The 12756-nt window shown below is 32.8% G+C and overlaps 1 protein-coding gene across 1 annotated transcript in view; it reads right to left on the bottom strand.

Annotated features, from left to right (window-relative positions):
- Positions 1-12756, bottom strand: part of ROBO1 (roundabout guidance receptor 1) — a 480872-nt gene that overhangs the window by 110955 nt on the left and 357161 nt on the right. The window contains exon 7 of the mRNA XM_078147422.1: positions 1260-1268. Within this exon, the coding sequence (XP_078003548.1) occupies positions 1260-1268 (9 nt within the window). The remainder of the gene's footprint in view (positions 1-1259; positions 1269-12756) is intronic.

Here is a 12756-nt window from a genome sequence, read left to right on the forward strand (position 1 = left end):
TTTCCAAAATCTTAGAAACATATTTAGAAACAAAACAGGCCAATATTCCTATTTGTTTTTAAAAGTCAGTTTTCCCCAAATCTCAATGTGTTTTTTTGTGCAGAGGCTTTGTACAAATTACTTTTATCCTACATAAATCCATTTTTGACAGAATACTTGCTTAGAGATGACTACAGCATTTTAAAAACACATTCTAGAAGCAATCATAATATTATAGTAGTTATAAGGTTGGCCTCAGGGAAAAAATGGTAATTAAAAAAGAAAACAAACCTTTTTAAGAAGCATGTTCCATATTTATAATTCCTTATTCTTTAAAAAAGTATAATAGATTAAATGAAGATTCTTTCTGATTCACTGTATTTTTGAACATGGATGTGAGCAGTCATCACAGAACCCCATTTTACGATTAAGAAAAGTTTTAAAACAAAGTTATATAAGATTTAAACTATAAGTGATTTTTTTGGCCTCATCAGAATACTAATGAGCTAGATTCTTCAAAGGACAAAGCTACTTTCTGGGGTTACATGTAGCACGCAAATGTAGAAATATACTTAATGGTCATTTCTGAGCTCTTAAAGAGTGAATGTAACTACCAAAAAAGTATTCAGCTGACATCTTATGTGCAAACTTATAAACTGCAAAACTGGCTTCATATGTCGAAAAAAAGTAGACACAAATCAAACACATAGATACAACATGTTTTTGCTTCTTGCATAAATGGAAATTAATTTCATCTACAGAAATGGACATAAATACAAATAAAATACGCTTTATTTCAATTGAGACTACCACTATCATAGATAAGAACACAGAGATGTGAACAGTTTATTATTTTTTTAATATAGACTATCCAAGTGGGAACCTACTTTTCATTTTAACAAGATGCAAGCTGAAACATATTTTATTATAAATGCTTTCTTTCTGATAGTTACTAAAAAATATGCAACATGAAAAAGCCCTTATTAGATTAATTAAGAATCAAGCAGCAAATGTATTTTTAAACACAATGGAAAAATTAAGATTATACATCATTTGAATAAGACACAAAGTTAGCAACCCCATTACCTTTACTCTCTGTCACAGTTACCCATACTTCAAGCAGAATTTATTCTGTGCAGTCTGTCTTTGTTGCCAAGGACAAGTGAAACATGGAAGTTGATTGGTTGAAGGACATGGAAGGGTATGGATGGAAAGGGGAAGAGAAGTTCCAGTCACAGTGAGACGGTGATTAGAAGATGGCCAATAAAATTTCAACTTACCAGACTCAACTAAAACAAAAAAGAAAAAATGGAATAAATAAAAGTAAAAAATATGACAAAATGAAACAAAAAAAGATAATAGAATTCTATTTAATTATGCTTCTGATTTCAAATTAAAAACAAACACATATATACTTAGATAAATGAATCATGCTATTCCATGAATGAAACACTGATTAACATTTTGAGGTTAATAAATAATTTAATAAAAAATAAAAATGAATCTTATAACCTCTATTGATGACAAATGGCATAGTGAAAATGGATGACACATCAAAAAATAAAATCTTTTTCAACAATTTTACATTATTCTATAATCTTAGATGAGAAGCTTATAGGGCATGTACATACATATATAATGATATAAAATATTACTGCTTTAGAAGAAGTATTGCATGCTTTTGAATCATGGCTAACATTTTAAACCTCATAACTGGATCATTAAATTCAATTTGTAAAACTGTGTGCTATAAATTACTTGCTATTAAATAGTGTGCTAAATGATGTTTCATGCAGAATTTGTGAGAAAAAAGTAAAAAGTGATTAACCATGGAAACACAAAGAAAACTTCAGAACTTTTAAGTTGTTGAGCATAAATAATGACATTACCTGTTGGGTATGTTAAAGCACTGGGGATTTGAACATGGAAAGAGTGGGAGCTATAGGTAAAAAACTTGAAAGGGATAATATTGCTTTACCTCTTCATATCAGAACAATTTAAAAAATAGCTAGAAAACACCAAAATTACACCTCTCTCAGTTCAATAAAAATATTAAATTCCAGTCATTTAAAATCCAGGCAGCTTAAGAAATATGTCCACGGTGTTCAAAATATATAGACACACTGAAGACTAATATCATTTTTACATGTTGTTACAAAACATTTAATAATTTGCAGACAGCTTTAGAAATAAAGTTGAAAAGATATTTATATCAACTCAATTTACGGAAGAATGTATAACTATACGTTTTTATTCACTAAGGTACAGCGCAAAGAAATATTTATTAGTCTAAAGAGTAAGTCTGTAATTAAATTTTGAAGATCAATCAAGTATTTTTTCTAACAAGATGAGACCTCAAATTTTAAAATGAAAGCAAGGAAAATTTGGTTTACACATAAGGAAGACTGACTTCAGAAGTAAAGATTAGACTGCTCTGCTGAGAGAAGTTAAGGAATTTCCTTCCTTGCAAATTTTTTAAATACAATTTAAAAAAGGGAGGTACATGAATTGGTCTAGAAGGGATAAACTGAAAGCTTATATAGACTCAGAAAAGACAAGACTTAAGCTTCTCCCAGACACAAAACTAATGAAATTTTATATACTTCACAGAACTCTGAATCACCCAATATACACTTTTTTATTTTTAATGTTATCTTTCTAATTATACATAAAGAAAAATTTTAGCATTCTTTTTTTTAAATTTCAATTTTCAAAATTTTCTCCCTCTCTCCCCCCACCTCTTCCTAAAACAGTAAGCAATTTGGTATTGATTATATATATACAATTTGGTAAAACATATTTCCATATTAGTCATGTTATGAAAGAAGAAACAGACCAAAAGGAAAAAAAAAAGAAAGTTAAAATAGTAAGCCTCGATCTGTGTTCAGAGTCTATCAGTTCTTTTTTCAGGATGTGAATAGCATTTTCTATCATTAGTCCTTTGTAATCATCTTGGATCACTGTATTGCTGAAAAGAGCTAAATGATTCATAGCTGATAATGAAACACTGTAGTGATATTGTTGAACCAAAGGGTATGCACAGTTTGGTAGCCCAATATTCATAGTTCTAAATTTCTCTCCAGAAGGTTGGATCATTTCACAGCTCTACCAACAGTGCATTATTGTCCCAATTTTCCTATATTCTCTCCAACATATATCATTTTCCTTTTCTGGGAGACTAGCCAATCTGATAGGTGTGAAGTTGTATCTCAGAGCTGTTTTAATTTGTATTTCTCTAATCAAAAATGATTTAGAACATTTCTTCATATTACTCTAGATAGCTTTGATGTCTTCACTTAAAAACTGCTGGTTTATTTCCTCTGATCATTTAGCAATTGGGAAATGGCTTACATTCTTATAAATTCTACTCTGCTCTCCATATATTTGGGAAATGAGGTCGTTATCAGAGACATTTGCTATTAAAAACTATTTCCCAGCTTTCTGATTTCCTTCTAATCTTTGATGCATTGGTTTTGTTTGTGCAAAAAGTTTCTAATTTAATATTTAAAAAATTACTGATTTTTCATTTTGTGATGTTCTCGATCTCTTGTTTGGTCATGGGTTCTTACCTTCTCCACAGATCTGACAGGTAAACTATTCCTTGCTCTTCTAATTTGTTTATGGTATCACTCTTTACATTTACATCATGTACCCATTTTGACTTTATCCTGGTATATGGTATAAGATGTCTGTCTATATCTAGTTTCTGCCATATTGTTTTCCAGATTCCCAGCAGTTTTTGTCAAATAGTGAGTTCTTATCTCAGAGACAGTCTTTGGATTTATCAAGCTATGGGTTAACTATGGTCATTTACTACTGTCTTGTGTACCTAATTTATTCCACTGATCTACCACTCAATTTCTTAGCTAGTACCAGATGTTTTGGAAGATTACCCCCTTATAATATACTTTGAGATCTGGTACTTGTAGGCCACTTTTCTTTGCATTTTTTTCATTAATTCCCTTGATAGTCTTGACTTTTTGTGTTGCAGATGCATTTTATTGTTACTTTCTTACCTATAAAATACTTTTTTGACAGTTTGATTGGTATGGCACTGATTAAGCAAATTAATTTAGGCAGAATTGTCATTTTTATGATATTGGCTTGGCCTACCCATGAGCAATTGATATTTTTCCATTTGTTTAGATATGATTATATTTGTGTGAAAAGTGTTTTGTAATGTGTTCATATAGTTCCTGGGCTTGTCTTGGCAGGTGGACTCCCAAATATTTCATATTGTCTACAATTATTTTAAATGGAATTTCTTTCTCTCTCTTGCTGCTGGGCCTTACTGGCAATGTATAGAAGTGTGGATGATTTGTGTGGGTTTATTTCATATCCTGCAACTTTGCTAAAATTGTTAATTATTTCAAGTAGTTTTTTAGTTGATTCTCTAGGGTTCTCTATTTCATCATATCATCTGCAAAGAGCAATAGTTTGTTTCCTCACTGCCTATTCTAATTCCTTCAATTTTTTTCCTCTCTTCTTATTATAACTAACATTTCTAGAACAATACTGAATAGTAGTGATAATGGGCATCCTTGCTTTACCTGTGATCTTACTGGGAAGGCTTCTAGCTTATTCCCATTACAGATAATGCTAGCTGATGGTTTTAGATAGCTACTACTTACCATTTTAAGGAAAGCTCCCTTTATTCCTATGTTCTCTAGCATTTTTTAATAGGAATTTGGGTACTGTATTTTGGCAAAGGCTTTTTCTGTGTCTATTGGAAGAATCATACGATTTCTGTTGGTTTTGTTATTAATATGGTTAATTATACTGATAGGTTTCCTAATACTGAACCAACCCTGCAATGCTGGTATAAATCCCACCTGCTCATAGTGTATGATCCTTGCAATATACTGCTGTAGTCTCCTTGCTACTATTTTATTTATAATTTTTTGAATCAATATTCATTAGGGAAATGTATTTATAGTTTAATTTCCCTGTTTTAGCTCTTCCTGATTTAGGCATTAACATTGTATTTGTCTCATAAAAAGAATCTGCTAGGGCTCCTTATTCACCTATTTTTCCAAATAGTTTCCATAGTAGTAGAATTAATTGTTCTTTAAATGTTTGGTAGAATTCACTTGTGAAATCCATATGGCCCTGGGGATTTTTTCTTAGAGAGTTCATTGATGGCTTGTTCAATTTCTTTTTCAAAGATGGGGTTATCAAAGTATCCTATTTCCTCTTCTGTTAATCTGGGCAATTATTACATTTTCATAAATATTTCACTCAGATTGTGAGATTTATTGGCATATAATTGGGAAAAATATGATTGCTTCAATTTCCCCTAATTGCTGGTAAATTTATCATTTTTATTTCTGATACTGAATATTTGGTTTTCTTTTTTTTAAATCAAATTAACCAATGGTTTATCTAACATGGATTTTTTCATAAAACCATCTTCTACTTTTATTTATTTACTCAACAGTTTTCTTACTTTTAATTTTAGTAATCTCACCTTTGCTTTTCAGGACTTCCAATTTGATGCTCAATTGGGAATTTTTAATTTGTTCTTTTTCTAGTGTTTTTTTTTTAGTTGCATGCTCAATTCATTGATTTCCTCTTTCTCTTATTTTATTGATGTAAGAATTTGGAGAAATGAATTTTCCCGTAACTATTACTTTGACTGCATCTCATCAATTTTGATATATTGTCTCATTGTCATCCTCTTTAATGAAATTACTGATTGTTTTTATGCTTTGTTCTTTGACTCATTCATGAAGATTATTTCGTTTCCAATTCAATGTTAATCTATCTTTCCACTGCTCTTTTCTGAATGTAATTTTTATTGCACTATGATCAGAAGATGATACATTTAATATTTGTGCCTTTCTACACAGATTTTGAGGGGTGTTTTATGCTTTAATACATGGTCAATTTTTGCATAGGTGCCATGTACTGCTGAGAAAAAAAATCTTTTTTATTCCCATTCAATTTTCTCTAAGAGTCTATCATATCTAACTTTTCTAAAATTCTATTCCCCTCCCTAATTTCTCTTTTGCTTATATTTTGGTTGGATTTATCAAGTTCTGAGAGAAGATAGTCCACTAGTATAGTTTTGCTGTTTATTTTCTCTTTCAACTCACTTAGCTTCTCATTTAAGAATTCTTTAAATCTCCTTTAAATTTTCCTTTAAGAATTTGGACATGTATACCACTTGGTAGTATTCATATTACTTTACATCTCCTTTAAATTCTCCTTTAAGAATCTGGATGCTGGGGCAGCTAGAAGGCGCAGTGGATAGAGCACTGGCCCTGAAGTCAGGAGGACCTGAGTTCAAATCCAGTCTCTGACCAAACCCTTGACACTTACTAGCTGTGTGACCCTGGGCAAGTCACTTAACTCCAACTTCCCCCACCCAAAAAAAAAAGAATTTGGATGCTATACCACTTGGTATGTTTAGTATTCATATTACTTCATTATTTATGGTACCTTTTAGCAAGACGTGGTTTCCTTCTTTATCTCTTTTTTTCTTTTGCTTTGCCTGAGATCATGATTGCTACCCCTGGTTGTTGTGGTGGTTGTTGTTGTTGTTGTTTTAAATTTCATTTCAGCTAAAGCATAACAGATTTTGCTCTAGACTCTTACCTTTACTCTGTATGTGTCTCTCTGCTTCAAGTGTGTTTCTTATAAACAACATATTCTAACACTCTGGTTTTTTCATCTAGTCTGCCTTCTGTTTCCATTTTATGAACTTCATCTCATTCACATTCACAGTTATGATTACTCCATCCTATTTTCCCCTTTTTTATCCTTCCCCCCCTTTAATCTCACCCAGTTCCTCTTCACAAATGTTTTACTTCTGATCACCACCTACCCTAATCTGCCCTACCTTTTATCACCCCCCTCCTCCTTTCTCTAATCCCAATCCCTTTTTACTTCCATTAGGGTAAGATAGATTTCTGTATCCAATTGAGTTTTCATGTTATTCCCTCTTTGAGCCAATTCTGATGAGAGAAAGGTTCAAGCTTTGCCCACCACCCACACTCCTCTCTTCTCCTTCACTGTAACAGGTCTTTCACACTTCTTCATGTGAGACAATTTACCCCATTCTACCTCTCCTTTCATTCAGCTCCCACTGTAATCCTTTCTTACCCCTTAAATTTTTATGTCATCCCCTCACATTCACCTTATGCCCATACCTTCTATATACTTCTTTTAACTGAACTATTAGTGATACAGTTTTAAAAGTATCATCTTCCCATACAGGGATGTAAACCATTTGGTCCTACTGAATCCCTTATGTTTTCTCTTTCCTTTTCACCTTTTTATGCTTCTCTTGGGTCCTGATACAGAAAATCAAATTGTTTTTGCTCAGCTCTGGGTCTTCTTATGAAAGCCTGAAAGCTTTCTATTTCATTGAATAGCAATTTTTTCCCTTGAAAAATTATGTTCAGTTTTGCTGAGTAGGTGACTCTCAGCTGTATAGCCAGCTCCTTTGCCTTCTAGAATATCATGTTTCTTAACCTTCTATCCTTTAATGTTTTAACTTATAAGTTCTGTGTAATCCTGATTGGCTCCCTGATATTTTATTGTTTCTTTCTGGCTGCTTATACTGATATTTTTTTTGACTGGGGAGTTCCTAAATTTGGCTATAATGTTCCTGGCACTTTTCTTATAGGATCTCTTTCTGGAGGTGATCAGTACATTCTTTCAATGTTTATTTTACCCTCTGGTTCTAGGATATTCAGGACAGCTGTCCCTGATAATTTCTTGAAAAATGATGTCCAGACTCTTTTTTTTTTTTAAAGCATGGCTTTCACATAGTTTCATAGTTCTTAAATTATCTCCCCTGGACCTATTTTCCATGTTAGTTGTATTTCCAAAGAGGACTGATTTTGTTTGATTGATTCTTGATGTCTCATAGAGTCATTAGCTTTCACTTGCCCAATTCTACATTTTAAGGAGTTGTTTTCTTCAGAGGATTTTTGTACTTCCTTTTCCATCTGACGAACTGTACTTTTTAAAGAGCTGTTTTCTTCAGTGGATTTTTGTATCACCTTTTCCATTTGGCCAATTATACTTTTTATGGAGTTGTTTTCTTTTTCCAAACTGCTGACTCTTTTTTCCTGATTCTGTTGCATCACTCTCATTTCTTTCCCCAATTTTTCTTCCACTTCTCTTATTTGATTTTTCAGCTCCTTTTTGAGCTCTTCCATGAGTTTTTTCTGGTCTTGAGTCCAATTTCCATTTTTCTTTGGGGTATTTAGACCCTGTTTTCCTCTTCTGAGTTTGTGTCTTGATCTTCCCTGTCACCACAAATTTCTATGGTCATATTCTTTTTCTGTTTGTTTGTTTGCTCATCTTTCCTAGCCTTTTACCTTACTTTTAAATTTGCACGCTAATCCCAGGGTGGAAGGGGCACTGTCTCAGGCTTCTTGTGCCAAGAGATGTAGGCTCTGGCTGTTTGTCCTGAGGCCCACAGGGAACCCTCATGCCTGTTCCTGGATGCAATGAGGGAGTGCAGTGGGTGGCTGGCCCTGCTGGAGGCCAAAGAGATCTGGCAGCTTACCTGGTGCTGCCCTGAGGCATGTGAAGGGTCCCAGCACTGGCATCTATTTGTTCACTGGGGTTGTGCTGAGGCATCTCAGATGCCTGGCGCTAGCATCTGTCTATTTGCCTGGTGCTATGCTGTGGTTCATGCAGGGTCCCACTGTTGGCATTTGCCTTCTTGCCTGACACCTCACTGGAGCTTAGGCTTCCTGCTGTCTTGCTGAGGCAGGGCCTGCTGCTGGCTTGCCAGGATGTTTCCTGTACTGGACTGACTCCCCTTTTACCCAAGTGAGACAGACCTTTCCCGCTGACCTTCCAAGTTTCTTGGGCTAGGAGAGTACTTCAACCTGTCTTTTTGCTGGTTCATCTGTTCTAAAATTTATTTTGGGACGCTATTTCATAATTGTTTGGAGATGAATATCCAACATCTTGGCTCCCAGAGGTCTCTATCCAACATACTCTTACTAACACTTTTCAGTGTTTGAACTTCAAGGGGAATAAGAACATTTTCAATGGATAAGAAAGCATTTATCAAGCACTGCTATGTGCCAAGCACTCTGCTAAATACTAGGGATACAAAGGCAAAAATAGTTCTTGCCCTCAAGAAGCATATATTCTTGCAAAAATATAATCAACACTCTTCTCTACCCCACACCCAGCCATTCTTTTAAACTAAAGTCTGTTGGAATATAGGAATCATTTTCTCAAATAAAAGCAATGTGCTTACATGTTTTTGATTTTAGGTACATATATAAGCAGATTACCTTAATAGCGAAATCTTTAACAGAAATTATATAGATATGTACATATATATATATATATATATATATATATATATATATATACACATATATATATGTATGTATGTGTGTATGTATGTATGAGAATGAGATATAACATAAGGCTATATGTAGAAGATGGTGACATCTAAAACAATCACAGATTGGTGAGGCTATCTTTTTTTTTTAAAGATAACTACTTAAAGAGACTCCGCAATTTCCCCCGAAAACTACATTTAAAAAACTCAAAGCTTGACAAGAAATTATTCCTTCTATTTTAACTTTTCATTGTTCAACTGTCAATAAAAAATGTGTGTGTATGTGTGTGTCTGCACACCAAAGGTTTATCTATTTTGCTGGGGTTTTTGTTCATAAACCCAGCTCTTAGTTTTATGTATTAGTTCAACACTTTTCTTAATTTCAATCTTATTAATCTCTCCTTTGGTTTTCAGTATCTCTAATTTGGTGTTTAATTGAGAATTTTTAATTTGTTCTTTTTCTAGTTTTTTTAGTTGCTTGTCCAATTCATTGATCTCCTCTTTCTCTATTTTATTCATGTAAGCATTTAGAGATATAAAACTTCCTCTAAGAACTGCTTTCACTGCATCCCATAAGTTTTGGTATTTTGTCTCATTATTGTCATTCTCTTGAATGAAGTTTCTGATTGTTTCTATGATTTGTTGTTGGACCCATTCGTTTTTTAGGATTAGGTCATTTAGTTTCCAATTTATTTTAGTCTATCTTTCTGTGGCCCTTTATTACATATAATTTTCATTGCATCATGATCTGAAAAGATGCATTTAATATTTCTGTATTTCTGTATTGAATTGTGAGGTTTTTATGCACCAGTACATGGTCAATTTTTCTGTACTGCCAAAAAAAAGTATATTCCTTTCTATCCCCATTCAACTTTCACCACGGGTCTATCATACCTAACTTTTCTAATACTCTAGTCATTTCCTTAACTTCTTCCTTGTTCATTTTGTGGTTAAATTTATCTAGTTCAGAGAGGGGGATGCTGAGGTCCCCCACTAGAATAATTTTGCTGTCATTTCTTCCTGTAACTCCCTGAAATTTTCCTCTAAGAATTTGGATGCTACATCATTTGATGCATATATGTTTAGTAATGATATTACTTCATTATGTATGGTGCCTTTTAGCAGGATGTAGTTTCCTTCTTTATCTCTTCTGATAAGATCTATTTTTGCTTTTGCTTTGTCTGAGATCAAAATTGCTACCCCTGCTTTTTTGCTTTAGCTGAAGCATAATGTATTCTACTCCAGCCTTTTACCTTTACCTTGTGTGTGTTTCTCTGTTGCAAATGTGTTTCCTGTAAACAACATACTGTAGGATTATGGTTTTTAATCCATTCTGAGGATAGCCAATTGTTAAACACTTACGCATACCATTGGATGTATGCAATGAGTTTAACAAAGAGAAAAACAAAGTTATAAATTGTCTCATTTTTAAGGAATTAGACTTTCTACATCTAAGTGTTTAAAATCCACACCAATATTGGGCAAATTATATGCATAAAACCTATGAACAATGATATATAATAATTTAAAATACTGTTTTTCCCCTAATGCCAGGTGGCATTTCTTTGTGGGGTAAGATTTAACTCATCATAAAAGCCTATCATTATGCCTGTCAACATTTCAAAGTTTAAAACTGAGTGATTAATGGAAGCAAAGAGAGGCAATTTTAGAATACTGTATATTTAACAGATTTTTAAAAATACAAACTGAACTTTCCCTCTCTACCTTTCTCTGTGGAATATACTAAAATAGATATATCACCTCCATTTCAAGATTAACCTGCAACTATGAGTTAGTCTATTTTTATTCAAAAATATTTTTACTATTTCAACTTAATTACTAAATATAATTCTGTAACTTATTTATCATCAGATTAATATGGTTTCTAAAAATCCTTTAGGTGAACATAGCATACCATATCATAAAAATTATTACATTTGAATTTATGATGTACCCTAGCTGAGTAATGATGATAATGATGAAATGTTAACTATAGAATAAAATATCTAGAAAGATGGGAACAGAATTTCCTAAAATGACATGATGAAAAGAACACTGCACTGGGAGTTAAAAAAAAAGTTTTAATTTCAGCTCTATCATTAACTAGGGGTAAGATTTCAAACAGTCTGCCCTTGTGAGCCTCAGTTTCCTTATCTTCAAGGAGCTGCTTGGGCTTGATAACATCTAAAATCCCTGTTAGTTCTAAAATTCCATGTTTCTATGAAATAACCACATAATGTTTAAAAAGATGCATGGTTATGAAAGATGTTATAAAGGACGTGTTTATTATATGTATGCACAAACAATACATCTATAAATACTATGCATACATAGTAATGGCATAAACTGGCCTTAGAGTCAGGAATACCTGGGTTCAAGTTCCATTGCTGACACACACTTATGCTTTGTGACCCTAGGAAGTCACTTAATTCTATAAGACAAAGCCACCTTTTTTTTTTTTAAGATTTCATCTACACTGGTAGAGGGAGTTTCCTAACCGAGAATTCTCTAAATCTTGAAATCACAGGTAAACATAGGAAGTTGTACCTATACAAGGTTATGTAATAGACAATGAGAAAACACTATTTTTCCATAAAAATGACAGTATGATAAATTATTGTGTTACTAACCAAAGACTAGGCAGAAAGATTTTAATAAAGATTGCAATAAATACCTACATAATTAAAAATAAATTACATGTATATAAACTATATGATATAGAGCTTTTTAATGAAATGAAATAGAATATGTAATCAATCACAATAGAGCATCATCACACAGTTAAAAAAAAAGATGCTTATGAATTTACTTTTCATTTATTCTGTCTATATCTTGCATGTACATAGTTATCTGAATGGTGTCTCTCAATAATTAGAATGTGAGACTCTTGAAGACACGGAGCACTTCCCTGCTCCCTTTTTTGTATCCCAAGGGCCTAGCACATTCTTGGCACGTAGTATTAAATAAATGTTTGTTGACTATCGGTATCTCTTTTGAATCAATTAATCAAAGGCTTTAAAATTAAATATAAACAACCTAGTTAATAAAATGGAGACTCTATAATGCCCTTTCTGGCTTTAAAAAAATAAATCGAGGATTATCTATACAAGACAATAAACTAAGCAGCTAGGTGGCACAGTGGATAGAGACCTAGGTGTAGACCTAGATTTGAGTTCAAATTTAGCCTTCAGACATTTAGTAGTTGTGTGATCCTTGGCAAGATACAACCTCTGTTTGCTTCAGTTTCCTCATCCGTGAAATGAGGATAATAATAGTACCTACCTTCCCAAGTTGTTCAGAGGATTATATGACATGATATTTGTAAAGGACTTTGCCAGTACTATATACATGCTGGCAGTGGAATAATAATAATAATAATAATAATAATAATAATAATAATGATAATAATGATAATGATAACCATGTTATTATTACCATTATTATCTCCATAGAGATTT

The sequence above is a fragment of the Phascolarctos cinereus genome, unplaced genomic scaffold (assembly GCF_003287225.1).
Source record: "Phascolarctos cinereus isolate Bilbo 61053 unplaced genomic scaffold, phaCin_HiC Scaffold_7;HRSCAF=346, whole genome shotgun sequence".
In the NCBI taxonomy this organism is placed as follows: domain Eukaryota; kingdom Metazoa; phylum Chordata; class Mammalia; order Diprotodontia; family Phascolarctidae; genus Phascolarctos; species Phascolarctos cinereus.